This window comes from Hyla sarda, chromosome 6 (genome assembly GCF_029499605.1).
Source record: "Hyla sarda isolate aHylSar1 chromosome 6, aHylSar1.hap1, whole genome shotgun sequence".
Classification (NCBI taxonomy): Eukaryota; Metazoa; Chordata; class Amphibia; order Anura; family Hylidae; genus Hyla; species Hyla sarda.
Window position 1 is genome coordinate 5,832,072 of NC_079194.1, and position 17,555 is coordinate 5,849,626.

Here is a 17,555-nt window from a genome sequence, read left to right on the forward strand (position 1 = left end):
CATGTCCCAGCATGCCTGTACAGTAGTTGGCTGTCTAGGGATGTTGGGAGCTGTAGTTTTGCTTTAAGAAGGCATTAGGCAAGGGCATCCAACCTTCCACCCTCCAACTGTTGTAAAACTACAACTCCTAGCATGCACGGACAGCCAACCGCTGGGAATTGTAGTTTTGCATTAAGGCAAGAGTATCCAACCTGCGACCCTCCAGCTATTGCAAAATTACAACTACTAACATGCCCTGCCAGCCAACAACATGCTGAGAGTTGTAGTTTTGCATTAAGACTGGATTAAGGCAAGGGTGTCCAACCTGCGGGCCCCCAGCTATCGCAGAACTACAACTCCCAGCAAGCCCGGACAGCCAACAGCATGCTGGGAGTTGTAGTTTTGCACCAGCTGCAGTGCCGTAGGTTGGTCCCTGTGCACTTATTAGGATCTTATTCCTTTCTAGGCCTGAATGATCTGGTTTCGGAGATCGCCAATTCCCCAGGACCCTTCCGGAATACAAGCATGTCCAAAGCCGCGCAGACTCACAAGCTGCGGAAGCTGAGGGCCCCCTCCAAGTGCCGGGAGTGTGACAGTCTGGTGGTGTTCCACGGGGCCGAGTGCGAGGAGGTAAGGACCGGGGGGGGGGCGGGCGGTCATTCAGGTTCTGCCACCAGACAATACAATTCTATGGGACGATCGCTTCCCTTGTGCGCCCTTTGTGCGTCTTTACGACATTTCCCGTCCCTCTCAGAACTTTTTTTTTTACTGTGGCTTTAAGTCAATGATTACACAATTGTCATTATACCGGGACGGCGGCCCGTGTAACGCGCCTCTTTATTGCAGTGTTCTCTCGCCTGCCATAAGAAGTGCCTGGAAACATTGGCCATTCAGTGCGGACACAAAAAGCTTCATGGACGACTTCATCTCTTTGGGGTAGAATTTACTCAGGCCGCCAAGAACACTCCTGACGGCATTCCTTTCATCATCAAGAAGTGCACCTCCGAAATCGAGAGCCGGGCGCTGACTATAAAGGTGAGGTCCACCATCTTCTGCACAGTCACAACAATAAAGTAATTTTGTCACTTTTCCAGTCGTTTGGTAAATAGGACGCCCGTCTGTATATAATAGTTGTAGAATGTGTAGGGCTCGCTTCACATCTTTGTCACATTACAGGCACCGGGAGACCCCAACCACTTCTAATGGATGTCATTGGGTTAAGTTGTGGTGCCCGTATGTTGACAGGAGTAGCTCTGCACGCTGCAATTAATATTCTGTTAAAGGGGTACTCCATCCCTAGACATCTTATCACCTATAAAGAAAAGGGGATAAGATGCCTTATCGCGGGGAGGGGGGGCCTGCCAATGGGGACCCCCTTGGATCTTAGTGCAACACCCGCATTATATCCAGGGCTGCTTCTCCAGTCTCAGAAACCTCTTTGTTTTCATGACTGGAGACATGATGTCATCCCACGCCATCTCTTATTCATTTCTATGGAAGGGGGCGTGGCATGACGTCACGTCTCCAGTCCTGAAAACAGAGGTTTTCAAAACTGGAGCAGCTGCCTGGTATAAAATACGGGGGTTGCACGGAGATTACGGGGGGTCCCAGTGGTGGGCTCCTTGTGATCAGACATCTTGTCCCCTATGCTTAAGGGTAGGGTCCCGCATGCCGTATTTTGCTGCATATTTGTCGCTGCGTATTTTTATACCCATTGAAGTTAATGGGTTGCAAAATCAGCTGCAAAATACGGCATGTTGGACCCTTCCCTTAAGGGGTTTTCCAGGAATAGGAACTGATTTTTTTATTTTTAAATAAAAATAGCGCCTGTCCTCAGGTTGTGTGCGATATAACAACTTGGCTCCCTTCATTTCAATGGAACTGAGCTGCAATACCACAAATAACATGAGGATTGGTGTGACACTGTTTTTGGAAGAAATCAGCTCTTTTTTTCTTGTGCTGGAGTACATTTTACCTCAAATAGAAGTTTGGATAAACATAGGCTGGCAGTTATCATTTTAGGTGTATTTATCATTGTAGGTGTAAGTGAAGCTTTTATCGTTGTAGGTGTAAGTGAAGCTTTTATCGTTGTAGGTGTAAGTGAAGCATTTATCCTTGTAGGTGTAAGTGAAGCATTTATCCTTGTAGGTGTAAGTGAAGCATTTATCCTTGTAGGTGTAAGTGAAGCATTTATCCTTGTAGGTGTAAGTGAAGCATTTATCATTGTAGGTGTAAGTGAAGCATTTATCATTGTAGGTGTAAGTGAAGCATTTATCATTGTAGGTGTAAGTGAAGCATTTATCATTGTAGGTGTAAGTGAAGCATTTATCATTGTAGGTGTAAGTGAAGCATTTTTTTACACCTTTTTTTTGTGTGCTGTAATGTGTAGGAGCACCACATTTATTAAATGGTCACAGAGCATTTCATTGACATTTTGTGCAGGTCACCTCTTCTGAAATTTCTCTCTTCACATACACCAAAAAGCTAAGTCTGGGCTCGTGTAGTTTTAGAGAATTTTCAGTGGCTTTGCGCCTATTTTGCGCCTTTTCACAAAACCATGCAGTTCATAAACCACTTCCATATCATGTGTATTGCCAAAGACAATGATAAATGTAGCGTTTCAGAGTTGAGAAATTCTTCTTGGAAATTCAGGTGCAGCAGCGATTGTCTTCAGTGGGAGTTCTCAGGGTCGTGCGATACACATACATATAGGAGCCCGAGCGTATATGGTGGAGCGTCCATTGTGTAATTGAATAATGATCCGATCCATACATATTATACAGTCATGGCCGTAAATGTTGGCACCCCTGACATTTTTCTAGAAAATGAAGTATTTCTCACAGAAAAGGATTATGTTTTGCTATACACATGTTTATTCCCTTTGTCTGTATTGGAACTAAACCAAAAAAAGGAGGAAAAAAAGCAAATTGGACATAATGTCACCAAACTCCTAACTTAATATTTGGTTGCCCACCCTTTGGAAAAAATAAGTGAAATCAGTGTCTTCCTATAACCATCAATAAGCTTCTTACACCTCTCAGCCGGAATGTTGGACCACTCTTCCTATAACCATCAATAAGCTTCTTACACCTCTCAGCCGGAATGTTGGACCACTCTTCCTATAACTATCAATAAGCTTCTTACACCTCTCAGCCGGAATGTTGGACCACTCTTCCTATAACTATCAATAAGCTTCTTACACCTCTCAGCCGGGATGTTGGACCACTCTTCCTTTACAAACTACTCCCGGTCTCTTATTGGAAGGCGCCTTTTCCCAACAGTAATTATAAGATCTCTCCACAGGTGATCAATGGGATTTAGATCTGGACTCATTGCTGACACTTCAGAACTCTCCAGCGCTTTGTTGTCTCCATTTCTGGGGCTTTTTGACGTATGTTTGGGGTCATTGTCCTGCTGGAAGACCCAAGATCTCGGACACAAACCCAGCTTTCTGACACTGGGCTGTACAATGCGACCCAAAATTCATTGGTAATCCTCAGATTTCATGATGTCTTGTACACATTCAAGGCCCCCAGTGCCAGAGGCAGCAAAACAACCCAAAACATCACTGACCTCCACCATATGTCACTGTAGGTACTGTGTTCTTTTCTTTGTAGGCCTCATTCCGTTTTCGGTAAACAGTAGAATGATGCGCTTCACCAGAAAGCTCTATATTGGTCTCATCTGTCCACAAGACGTTTTCCCAGAAGGTTTTTGGTCACTCAAGTTCATTTTGGCAAAATGTAGTCTTTCTTTTTTATGTCTCTGTGTCAGCAGTGGGGTCCTCCTGGGTCTCCTCCATAGTGGGGTCCTCCTGGGTCTCCTCCATAGTGGGGTCCTCCTGGGTCTCCTCCATAGTGGGGTCCTCCTGGGTCTCCTCCTGGGTCTCCTCCATAGTGGGGTCCTCCTGGGTCTCCTCCTGGGTCTCCTCCATAGTGGGGTCCTCCTGGGTCTCCTCCATAGTGGGGTCCTCCAGGGTCTCCTCCATAGTGGGGTCCTCCAGGGTCTCCCTCCATAGTGAGGGCCTCCTGGGTCTCCTCCATAGCGTTTTGTTTCATTTAAATGTGGACTGATAGTTCGCGCTGACACTGATGCTCCCTGAGTCTGCAGGACAGCTTGAATATCTTTGGAACTTGTTTGGGGCTGCTTATCCACCATCCGGACTATCCTGCGTTGACACCTTTCATCAATTTTTCTCCCTTGTCCACGTCCAGGGAGATTATCTACAGGGCCATGGGGTGTAAACTTTTTAATAATGTTGCGCACTGTGGACAAATCTAGATCTCTGGAGATGGACTTGTAACCTTGAGATTGTTGATATTTTTCCACCATTTTGGTTCTCAAGTCCTCAGACAGTTCTCTTCTCCTCTTTCTGTTGTCCATGCTTAGTGTGACACACACAGACACACAATGCAAAGACTAAGTGAACTTCTCTCCTTTTTATCTGCTGTCAGGTGTGATTGTTATATTGCCCACATCTGTTACTTGCCCCAGGTGAGTATAAAGGAACATCACATGCTGGAAACAATCTTATTTTTTCACAATTTTGAAAGGTGCCAATAATTTTGTACAGACCATTTTTGGAGTTTGGTGACATTATGTCCAATTAGCTTTTTTCCTCCCTTTTTTGGTTTAGTTCCAATACACACAAAGGGAATAAACATGTGTATAGCAAAACCTGTGTTACTGCAATCCTTTCCTGTGAGGAATACTTCATTTTCTTGAAAAATTTCAGGGGTGCCAACATTTAGGGCCATGACTGTGTATGGTAGAGCGTCCATTGTGTAATACAGTAACGATCTGATCCATACATATTATACATATAGGAGCCGGAGCGTATATGGTGGAGCGTCCATTACTTTATACCGTAATGATCCGATCCATACATATTATACGTATAGGAGCCGGAGCGTATATGGTGGAGCGTCCATTACTTTATACCGTAATGATCCGATCCATACATATTATACATATAGGAGCCGGAGCGTATATGGTGGAGCGTCCATTACTTTATACCGTAATGATCCGGTCCATACATATTATACATATAGGAGCCGGAGCGTATATGGTGGAGCGTCCATTACTTTATACCGTAATGATCCGGTCCATACATATTATACATATAGGAGCCGGAGCGTATATGGTGCAGCGTCCATTACTTTATACCGTAATGATCCGGTCCATACATATTATACATATAGGAGCCGGAGCGTATATGGTGGAGCGGCCATTGTGTAATACAGTAACGATCTGATCCATACATATTATACATATAGGAGCCGGAGCGTATATGGTGCAGCGTCCATTACTTTATACCGTAATGATCCGGTCCATACATATTATACATATAGGAGCCGGAGCGTATATGGTGCAGCGTCCATTACTTTATACCGTAATGATCCGGTCCATACATATTATACATATAGGAGCCGGAGCGTATATGGTGGAGCGTCCTTTACTTTATACCGTAATGATCCGGTCCATACATATTATACATATAGGAGCCGGAGCGTATATGGTGCAGCGTCCATTACTTTATACCGTAATGATCCGGTCCATACATATTATACATATAGGAGCCGGAGCGTATATGGTGCAGCGTCCATTACTTTATACCGTAATGATCCGGTCCATACATATTATACATATAGGAGCCGGAGCGTATATGGTGCAGCGTCCATTACTTTATACCGTAATGATCCGGTCCATACATATTATACATATAGGAGCCGGAGCGTATATGGTGCAGCGTCCATTGTGTAATACAGTAACGATCTGATCCATACATATTATACATATAGGAGCCGGAGCGTATATGGTGCAGCGTCCTTTACTTTATACCGTAATGATCCGGTCCATACATATTATACATATAGGAGCCGGAGCGTATATGGTGGAGCGGCCATTGTGTAATACAGTAACGATCTGATCCATACATATTATACATATAGGAGCCGGAGCGTATATGGTGCAGCGTCCTTTACTTTATACCGTAATGATCCGGTCCATACATATTATACATATAGGAGCCGGAGCGTATATGGTGCAGCGTCCATTACTTTATACCGTAATGATCCGGTCCATACATATTATACATATAGGAGCCGGAGCGTATATGGTGCAGCGTCCATTACTTTATACCGTAATGATCCGGTCCATACATATTATACATATAGGAGCCGGAGCGTATATGGTGCAGCGTCCATTACTTTATACCGTAATGATCCGGTCCATACATATTATACATATAGGAGCCGGAGCGTATATGGTGGAGCGGCCATTGTGTAATACAGTAACGATCTGATCCATACATATTATACATATAGGAGCCGGAGCGTATATGGTGCAGCGTCCATTACTTTATACCGTAATGATCCGGTCCATACATATTATACATATAGGAGCCGGAGCGTATATGGTGGAGCGTCCTTTACTTTATACCGTAATGATCCGGTCCATACATATTATACATATAGGAGCCGGAGCGTATATGGTGCAGCGTCCATTACTTTATACCGTAATGATCTGACCCATACATATTATACATATAGGAGCCGGAGTGTATATGGTGCAGCGTCCATTACTTTATACCGTAATGATCTGACCCATACATATTATACATATAGGAGCCGGAGTGTATATGGTGCAGCGTCCATTACTTTATTCCGTAATGATCCGATCCATACATATTATACATATAGGAGCCGGAGCGTATATGGTGGAGCGTCCTTTACTTTATACCGTAATGATCCGGTCCATACATATTATACATATAGGAGCCGGAGCGTATATGGTGCAGCGTCCATTACTTTATACCGTAATGATCCGGTCCATACGTTCGACAGTAAAATTTCCCAATAGCGGACAGGTTTTTAATTCCCTTAAGTCTTTTTGTATTGGTTCCCTCCGAATAGGTGACAACCAGTCTTATGTGCCGGCCCTACATTGTACACAGGGCCTGCAGTGGTCTCCTGCTTCTGTACGTCCACATCATTCGCCCGTCCCCCTACCCCTAATTCCCCCTGTGCCACATCATTTCCGTCTTGATCCCCCCTGTGCTATTTCATTCCCCTTTATGCAAATTCTTCACCCCCTCTTTACCACCCCTCATGTCATTTTATCCCCCTGTGACATTTCATTCCCTTTATCCCCCCCCTGTACCACTGGAATAAGGTGTCACAAGGTATAAGGGGGGATGAAATGGTACAGGGGGTGATAAGGGGAGATTAAACTGCACTGGGAGATTCTACAGTAATATTGCATTTTATCCTGTTTTTAGGTCATTTTGGTATTCGGGCATTTTATAAGATTTTTGAGCCTTTTCCCCCCCAATATTGGACCCTTTTTTATTCCTATTGAGTTTACGCTATTGGGAGATTCTACAGTATACAGATACATTGGATCCATTCAGCCTCCTCCAGACTCCCTAATATACAGACAGCAGCGCCTCGGACTCCTGTATATTCCGGCTCGTGTGTCGCGGTTTGGAGCTTTGGTAGCGGCTGCACGTTTTGGGTCATTTTCATTGTTTCATCTGTAAATTGTTTTGTATAAAGCGAAGCCGGCTTTGGCTTCCGAAAGTTTTAGAAATATTTTGGCATCAGATGCCCGTGAGCCGCTCTAACAACTCGATAAAGTACCGGAGACCCGCGGGGAGCGCTTACTGCGTTATTCTTCTTTTTGCTCTTTTGTTCCGGATCCCAGTAGCCGGGTGTGTGGTCACATTTTTACAATTCCAGACGCCCGTGTTTGCGCCTCGTACAGCGACACGATGTAAAAGCTTCTTAATAAACAAAATCCCCCCCCCCCCCGGTCCTGTTTATATTGGGCTCAGCTTTCCTGTGGGACGTCCGATCTTATAAGTAGAAGGAGCAGAAAAAGTTGTCTGATTAAATGTGTGATGGGGACGGCATCATCCTTCGTATTAGAATCCATCACCCTTCGTATTAAAATCCATCACCCTTCGTATTAGAATCCATCACCCTTCGTATTAGAATCCATCACCCTTCGTATTAGAATCCATCACCCTTCAAATTAGAATCCATCACCCTTTGTATTAGAATCCATCACCCTTCGTATTAGAATCCATCACCCTTCGTATTAGAATCCATCACCCTTCGTATTAGAATCCATCACCCTTCGTATTAGAATCCATCACCCTTCGTATTAGAATCCATCACCCTTCGTATTAGAATCCATCACCCTTCGTATTAGAATCCATCACCCTTCGTATTAGAATCCATCACCCTTTGTATTAGAATCCATCATCCTTCATCCTTCGTATTAGAATCCATCACCCTTCATCCTTCGTATTAGAATCCATCACCCTTCATCCTTCGTATTAGAATCCATCATCCTTCGTATTAGAATCCATCATCCTTCATCCTTCGTATTAGAATCCATCATCCTTCATCCTTCGTATTAGAATCCATCATCCTTCGTATTAGAATCCATCATCCTTCATCCTTCGTATTAGAATCCATCACCCTTCGTATTAGAATCCATCACCCTTCGTATTAGAATCCATCACCCTTTGTATTAGAATCCATCACCCTTCGTATTAGAATCCATCACCCTTCGTATTAGAATCCATCACCCTTCGTATTAGAATCCATCACCCTTTGTATTAGAATCCATCATCCTTCATCCTTCGTATTAGAATCCATCACCCTTCATCCTTCGTATTAGAATCCATCACCCTTCATCCTTCGTATTAGAATCCATCATCCTTCGTATTAGAATCCATCATCCTTCATCCTTCATCCTTCGTATTAGAATCCATCATCCTTCATCCTTCGTATTAGAATCCATCATCCTTCGTAATTAGAATCCATCATCCTTCATCCTTCGTATTAGAATCCATCATCCTTCATCCTTCGTATTAGAATCCATCATCCTTTGTATTAGAATCAATCATCCATCGTCCTTCACATTAGAATCCATCGTCCTTCACATTAGAATCCATCATCCGAGATATATATATATTATCACTGGCAGGAGTACAGAAGTCCTGGAATGTTGCTGATCGCTCCGGGTCTCAGGAGTGAATGGTTGGAGTGATTGAGACCCGGAGCGATCAGCAACGTTTGACATGTCTGTTCGACGAATGAAAAGTTGTTATTGATGACCTGAATGCTTTAAAGTGGGTACTCCATAGCGTTCGGAACAAAATGGAACAAATGCCCCCCTTGTAACATCACACCACGCCCCCTCAAGGGCATGGTGTGTTGTCACAAGGGGTGTGGCCGTTACATCACTACCCTGCTGCCTGCACCCAATGATTGGGACAATGTTCTGAACACTGGGGCAGTGGAGTACCCCCTTAAAGGCATACTTCGGTTAACAAAAAATGTAACCCCTTTACACAGGATAGAGGATAAATGTCTGATCATGTGGGGTCCGACCACCGGGATCTCCCACCGCTTGTCTCTTACCTTGGCGCATTCCAACCCTCACCTTCCAAACTGGTCTCGGGGGTGACCGCCCGCTTCACCAATCAAGGAGTTGTCCCACCTCAGCCTGTTTGTCTGGGAAGGTTAGGGCCGGAGCGCTCCCAGATAAGAGACGCCCCGTGTGATCACCATTGATCGCTTGTCCTGTGGATGGAATTTTGGGTTGTATTTTACCGATTCTGTAAGTAGCTCCCAAGGTTCATGGCTTTGGTCCTATCTGAGGTAGATACTGATGTTTGTCGGGCCGGTCAGGTCTCGCTGTAGAGGGTCACAGTCCGATTGATGTCCCATTGCTTGTGGTGTATAGACATCTTCTTGTTTAAGATCATTGGATTTAACACTTCTAAAAATTCTTAATGCTGAAAAAAACAAAAAAAACTATGAAAAAGATAAGAATGTGATTGTGATTTTCTGTATATGGAGTATTATTATTTATTATTACTATTATTATTTATTATTACTATTATTATTTATTATTATTATTATTACTATTATTATTTATTATTATTATTACGATTATTATTTCTATTATTATTATTTATTATTTATCATTCTGGTTATTTTTTGTTAATTATAAATAAAAAATAATAATAATAAATTATAAATATGATCAGCATTATTATCACTATTATTATTTATTATTATTATTGTGGTTTTTAGGGCATTTACCGAGTGAATGGAGCGAAGTCCAGAGTGGAGAAGCTGTGTCAGGCGTTCGAAAATGGGAAAGACCTGGTGGAACTGTCCGATCTGTATGCGCACGACATCAGTAACGTCCTGAAGCTTTACCTGCGACAGGTGGGTGATGGGGGATCGGCATCAGGAGTATGGACAGGCCTTCCAGTAACATTGCCTATATATGTGTCCAATATTATCAATACTGACTCCATTTTCTCTCCTTCAGCTCCCAGAACCTTTGATAATGTTTCGTGTTTACAATGAGCTGATCGGATTGGCCAAAGAAAGCCAGCGCTCCACCGACGAAGTGGACTCCCAAGCGAGTAGCCCGCCACTGAAGAGACAGCCGTCCGGGGTGGAGCTGAACAGAGTCATCATAAAGATCAGAGATCTGCTGAAACTGCTGCCCCCGCCAAACTATAACACCCTACAGTTCTTAGTGGGACATCTTCATAGGTAACTAGACAACTGCACCAGACTGCAAAATGCTGCAGAAACATATAGAATTGCTAACACCACCAACAATCCATTTGTTTTAAAGGTCTTAGTCCTGTACTTCCTGGTTGAGCAGTTGCTCAGTACAACAATTCCCAGAATGCATCACAGTCCTTCCACCCTGCCTGCTTCCCTCCCACAGCACTCCTGCGTGTTCCCTGCACGGAGCTGCTGCAGAACATCTCATTTCTATGAGGTTTCTGCACCCGCTGTATTCATTACCTGTCTGCTCCTCTGCCTGTGGATTGTTCAGCACAAGGCAGCATGCTGTAACCAAAATGTCCCATTAAAGATATATATATATGTATATGACAGGGATATAGCTGTAGTGGCTGTTCAGAGGTGGTGACATCACTCAGTGGGCAGAGCTAGAACTCAGACAAAATACAGCCACGCCTCCTGAGACAGTAGAAGATGATGCTTCATCTCAGGGAGAGGGAGGAGCTGGGGAGCTGCTGAAACAACACCACACTGACAAAGAGGGAACTACACAACTTCCTGTTAGGAGAGAGGGAGGAGTCAGGGAGCAGCTGAAGGACTGGAAAGGTAGGGGAAATCCTGAATACAGCGAATTCACAACTATTAGTTTTCTGTATTCTTTCCTTAAAGGAGTACTCTGCCCCTAGACATCTTATCTTCTAACCAAAGGGTAGGGGATAAGATGTCTGATTGTGGGTGGTCCCGCCGCTGGGGACTCTCGCGACCTCGGCTGCGGCAGCCCATACCTCCGATGCACTCCGTGCATCGGATGTTTGGGCTGCCGCAGCCGAGGTCGCGAGGGTCCCCAGCGGCAGGACCCCGCAAAAGTGAACTTTGCTCAGTGCAAGATGACTGGCCGTGCGGAGGCTCATGACATCACGCCCCCTACCATAGACTTGCATTGAGGGGGTGTGGCCATGATGTCACGAGCCTCCGGTGCTGCACCCGACGCTCTGAACGAACGTCTGGTGCAGCAGGGAGATCACGGGGGTCCCACCGCTGGGGATTGGGGATACGATGTCTAGGGGCAGAGCACCCATTTAAGGCTGGGTTCACATCACGTTTTTGCCATACTGTTTTCAATCCGTTTTTCAAAACCATATTGCGAAAAAACGGATGGAACGGTATGGGAAAAAGTAAACCGTATGCGTTTTTAAACTGTATACTGTTTTTAAAAGTGAATACAGTTCCGTCCGTTTTTATATTAAAAAAAACATAAGTTTTTGAAAATGTTGTCCATCTTTAATGGGAGGGGTCTTGGGTGGGGACTTTAGGATGCAAATGCGCATGTGCAAAATAAAAACCGTATAAGTTTTTCCCGCATGGAACTGTATACATGTGCGTTTCCCATTGACGTCCATGTTAAAAAAAAAAATTTTTTAAACTTATCCGGTTGTAGTACGGTTTTAAAACCGGAGTCAAAACCGTGTTGAACCACAATTTTGTCTCCGGTTTAAAAACCGTACTGCAACTGCATTTTTTATTTTTTTTTAACATGGACGTTAATGGGAAACGCACATATATACGGTTCCATAAGGGTAAACGTATAAGTTTTTTACTTTGCGCATTTGCATCCTAAAGTCCCCTCCCATTAAAAATGGACAACATTTTCAAAAACGTATGGTTTTTTTTTTCTATAAAAACGGACGGAACTGTATGCACTTTTAAAAACAGTATACGGTTTATTTTTTCCCATACTGTTCCATCCGTTTTTTTGCCATACGGTTTTCTTTAGAAAAACAGATTGAAAACAGTATGGCAAAAACGTGATGTGAACTCCGCCTTAGCCATCAGGTTGAAGTTTTAGTTGCTGTTTTGGTTACTAATAGTTGCAGATCCGTAGATTTTCTGTCCTTACATAGGAAAACGTATTCATCTGATCTGATTTATAAAGCCAAACCCCCTCCCCCTGCAGAGTCTACAGCGCTCAGATTGATGTAAAGCTGGGTGCTCAGTCAATGTGCGGTCACATACTGACACATAGTAACACATCTGCAGCAGTGACGTCTTTCTGTGTATTAGTACCTGATGTATTTTTCATGCTCCACATAAGGAAACAACCATTTTTAACCGGTGTTGTAAATATTTTTTTCAGGGTGACGGAAGAAGTGGAAGAAAACAAGATGACGGCCAGTAACCTGGGGATAATATTCGGGCCCACCCTGCTGAGGCCGCGCCAGACCGACGCCACCATCTCCCTCTCCTCCCTGGTGGATTACCCCTATCAGGCCCGCATAGTGGAGCTGCTGATCTCCCACTACGATAAGATATTCGACGTGTCCCGCGAGATGATTAACCCCGTGGATAAGGCGGAGGAGAGAGAACCGAATCACGTGAGGAAGTCACAGTCACTGCCCGTGGGGAATGAGGTGAGGTCCTCGGGGCTGCGCCTATGTACACAGACGGGAGGCGCTGGAGCGTAATCGGGTGAATCTCACGTAATCTTCTTGGCTCCGCAGAACGTTCTGCTGTCCAAGCGCACCGGATCCCTGGATGAGGCCGCCTTAGACTTTAAAGGAGTGGAGGAGCGGGAAACCCGGAGCCAGAGTATGGATATCGCCGAGGAGAACGGTGAGTGCCGACACGCCAGATGAGAGTTTAGTTTTTTTTTTTTTTTTCTATAGTTTCCAACTTTAAAGGGGTACTCCACCCTTAGGATGAAGAAGAAGAGCAGGGTCCAGCTCCCAGGAAAAATGGATAAAATGCAAAATTTTAATTCAAGCCATTAAAATTGAGTGAACAAAAATAGAAGGAGGGAAATAAAATCATAGCAGAAACGCCGACACGTTTCGGACCATATAGTCCTTAATCATGGCAGCTCCACCCTTAGACGTCTTATCCCCGCGATCTCAGCTGCGGCACCCCAGACATGCGGTGCACGGAGCAAACTTCGTGCCGGATGACTGGCGATGTGGGGTGGAGGCGAGTGACATCACGGTCATTCCCCGATTGGGATGTCACAGCCACACCCCATCAATGCAAGTCTATGGGAGGGGGCGTGGCGGCTGCCGCCACGCCCCCTCCCATAGACTTGCATTGAGGGGACGCAGCCGTGACGTCTCGAGCCTCTGGCACTGCACCCAATGCACGGGACCCCTGCGATCAGACCTCTTATCCCCTATCCTTTGTATAGGCGATAAGATGTCTAGGAGCAGAGTACCCCTTTAAGGCTGAATCTCAGAAATGTTTATCAGTTCATTCTACATTTGGGGACTGGAAAATCTGACAATTATAATAGTTTTATATTATATGATGTATTACGTGCCGCACGGTGCTACAGAGCTGCCCATATAATCCCAGAATAGCCCCTACCCCGGGGCTGCCCCCAAAACATCCAGGAATGCAAAGACCCCATCCAAACTCCACCCCTTCTGTCCTAGCCCCGCCCCCTAGTGGTGAGAACTCCAGGAGTTATGTAAAGATCATAGCCTGCGGGGTTACCCCGTTTATGCGACTTACATTAAAGGGGTATTCCAGAAAAAAACTTTTTTGTTTAGATCAACTGGCTCCAGAAAGTTAAACAGATTTGTAAATTATATCTATTAAGAAATCTTAATCCTTCCAATAATTATCAGCTGCTGAAGTTGAGTTGTTGTTTTCTGTCTGGGAACAGTGCTCTCTGCTGATCTCGGGAACTGCACAGAGGTTTACTATGGGGATTTGCTTCTACTTTGGACAGTTCCCGAGACAGGTGTCATCAGAGAGCACTTAGACAGAAAAGAACAACTCAACTTCAGCAGCTCATAAGTACTGAAAGGATTAAGATTTTTTAATAGAAGTAATTTACAAATCTGTTTAACTTTCTGGAGCCAGTTGATACATAAAAATTTTTTTTTTTTCCTGGAATACCCCTTTAAAGCGCAACTGTTATCATTTTTTAACCCCCCCCAGACTACTATAATGTTGTTCCTGATGACCATACCTTTATCGCTGCTCTTCCCTCTTTTATAACTTATAAAATCCTTTTATTCAGCGGTCAGGCACAGTCGGATAGGCATGGCTTGGGGTTCGCAAAGCCCCGCCTCCATCACGCCTCCGCCACGCCTATCCTCTTTCAGCGCTGGGACCACTGTGTAGTAAGACAAAGAGGTCCACAGCGCATGCGCCCCTCCCGTCCGGCTCTCATATTCTACATAAAACAATTCCCTGTTGTTGTCCTCTTCAGCTCCAGGTTGTGCACATACTAGAGGCAGAGAGCTTGTTCATTCACTGCCTCTAGTATAGCGCATGCGCACTGAGCGCATTCAGGGCAGCGGCGCACACGACTGAGAGGGGCGCATGCGCACTGGATTCGTTGTGGACCGCTGTGTTTTACTGTACAGCGGTCCCAGCACTGAATATGAGGATAGGCGTGGCGGAGGCGGGGCTTTGCGAACCCCAAGCCACGCCTATCCGACTGTGCGCTGAATAAAAGGACTTTATAAAAGAAGGAAGAGCAGCGATAAAGGTATTGGCTGCAGTCACTTTATGGTCGTCAGGAACAACATTATAGTCTGGGGGGGGTAAAAAAATGATGAGAGTTGCGCTTTAATGTTAGTGGGACTTGTGCAAAAGACGTCCAGCTTAGTTGTTTTCACCTCTGCACCCACAAACAGGCGAAAGGGGGTTGTGATGCCGCCTTTTACCGAGATGAGAATACCCCTTTATTTATTGTGTGACATAAGAAAATTACCTCCCTAGAAACAGCGCCCCTCTTGTCCATGGCCGCTCTTGGTATTACCTCTCAGCCCACTCAAGTGTAGGTAGTAATCCTGCAATCATTTAGCACATTCAGCATTTCTGTGGAGTCACATGACATGTTGTATGATTCTTGTCAGCCAATGAGCTGTTATTAAAGGGGTACTCCACTGGGAAAAAAAAAAAAATTAAATCTCAACTGGTGCCAGAAAGTTACAGATTTGTAAATTACTTCTATTTAAAAATCTTAATCCTTCCAGTACTTATCAGCTGCTGTATACTAGAGAGAAAGTTCTTTTCTTTTTTGATTTCTTTTCTGTCTGACTCAGGAATTTGGCTGAATACATTTCCCACTGTGTTTTTAGTTTTTAGTTGTGACATTTTGTGTCTTACAGAAACCAATCTAAGTGACTCTGAAGAGCGCGGAGACTCCTCGGAGGCGGTCAGTCCGGTCTTCTCTCTGCAGGGATCAGATGAACAAGGTGAGAGCAAGAAGAGTGGTAAAATACATAAAATTCTGCCCCATTTTTTACCAATTCCATCCCTTGAGCAGGTGTTACTTTATTACTTAAAGGGGAACTCCATCCCTAGACATCCTTATCCCTTATACAAAGGATCGGGGATAAGATGTCTGATCGCGGGGGTCATGCCACTGGGGACCCATTACTGCCCCCATTGTTCATTTAGAGTGTCGGGTGCAGCGCCAGAGACTCGTGATGTCACAGCCACGCCCCCTCAATGCAAGTCTATGGGAGGGGGCGTGACGGCCGTCACGCCCCCTTCCATAGACTTGCATTGAGGGGGCGTGACCGTGACATCACGAGCGGGTGTGACTGTGATGTCATGAGCCTCCGCCCCGCATCGACAGTCATCCCCTATCCTTTGGATGCAACGTAGCATGGAACGCCAGAATTTATTTTTTTTTTATATATTTTTTTTTAACTCCTGTTCCAATTTTTTTTAATAATTCATCACCAGATCGCCACCTTCTCTATATAAACAGTTGTGCAACACTGAGAGACTCGACCCTATAGATCCCCCAGGATATCAAGGTTCATTTCCATTATTGATGTTCGGCCCATAATGCATCACTCTAATCACCTCCTGCAGTCACTGGAAAGCACCGGAGTTCCCTTTCAGAGGTGACATTTAGTGACCCAGCGGGAGGCGATGAAAGAACAAAACCTCCAGGAAAAACTGAATTGTTTTTTATTCTGACTTTTGAACTTTAAAAAAAAAAAAAAAAAAAAAAATAACCCCAGAGTACCCCCCCCCCCCCCCTTAAAGGAGTACTCCTGTGGAAAAAAAATGTTTTTTGTTTATTTATTTATTTATTATTTTTCAAACAAACTGGTGCTAGAAAAGTTAAACAGATTTGTAAATTACTTTATCGTAATCTTTCCAGCACTTATCAGCTGCTGTATACTTCACAGGAAGTTGTGTAGTTCTTTCCAGTCTGACCACAGTGCTCTCTGCTGACACCTCTGTCCATGTCAGGAACTGTCCAGAGTAGAAGCAAATCCCCATAGCAAACCTCTCCTGCTCTGGACAGTTCCTGATATGGACAGAGGTGTCAGCAGAGAGCACTGTGGTAAGACTGGAAAGAACTACACAACTTCCTGTGGAGCATACAGCAGCTGATAAGTACTGGAAAGATTAAAGTGGTTATCCAGGAAAAAACTTTTTTTATATATCAACTGGCTCCAGAAAGTTAAACAGATTTGTAAATTACTTCTATTAAAAAATCTTAATCCTTTCAGTACTTATGAGCTGATGAAGTTGAGTTGTTCTTTTTTGTCTAAGTTCTCTCTGATGACATGTGTCTTGGGAACCGCCCAGTTTAGAAGAGGTTTGCTATGGGGATTTGCTTCTAAACTGGGCGTTTCCCGAGACAGGTGTCATCAGAGAGCACTTAGACAGAAAAGAACAACCTTAACTTCAGAAGCTCATAAGTACTGAAAGGATTAAGATTTTTTAATAGAAGTAATTTACAAATCTGTTTAACTTTCTGGAACCAGTTGATATATAAAAAAGTTTTTTCCTGGATAACCCCTTTAAGATTTTTATATAGAAGTAATTTACAAATCTGTTTAACTTTCTGGCACCAGTTGATTTGAAAAAGATTTAAAAAAAAATGTTTTCCACCAGAGTTCCCCTTTTAAGTGTTTTTGCATCACACAATGTGACTGTGCCCTGAAAATGTTATGTATGTAATGGGAGGTGACAATCATTTTGTGTTTGGTGCCTACATTGAGGGGGGTGGGGTCTGCTCTGTGATTGGTCACATTACTGGGG

At 44.2% G+C, this 17,555-nt stretch overlaps 1 protein-coding gene across 1 annotated transcript in view; it reads left to right on the forward strand.

Moving 5' to 3' along the window:
* Positions 1 to 17,555, forward strand: part of ARHGAP29 (Rho GTPase activating protein 29) — a 163,660-nt gene that overhangs the window by 113,743 nt on the left and 32,362 nt on the right. The window contains exons 17-23 of the mRNA XM_056526663.1: positions 446 to 609; positions 826 to 1,014; positions 10,092 to 10,229; positions 10,336 to 10,565; positions 12,679 to 12,952; positions 13,043 to 13,154; positions 15,656 to 15,813. Coding sequence (XP_056382638.1) covers positions 446 to 609; positions 826 to 1,014; positions 10,092 to 10,229; positions 10,336 to 10,565; positions 12,679 to 12,952; positions 13,043 to 13,154; positions 15,656 to 15,813 — 1,265 coding nt within the window. The remainder of the gene's footprint in view (positions 1 to 445; positions 610 to 825; positions 1,015 to 10,091; positions 10,230 to 10,335; positions 10,566 to 12,678; positions 12,953 to 13,042; positions 13,155 to 15,655; positions 15,814 to 17,555) is intronic.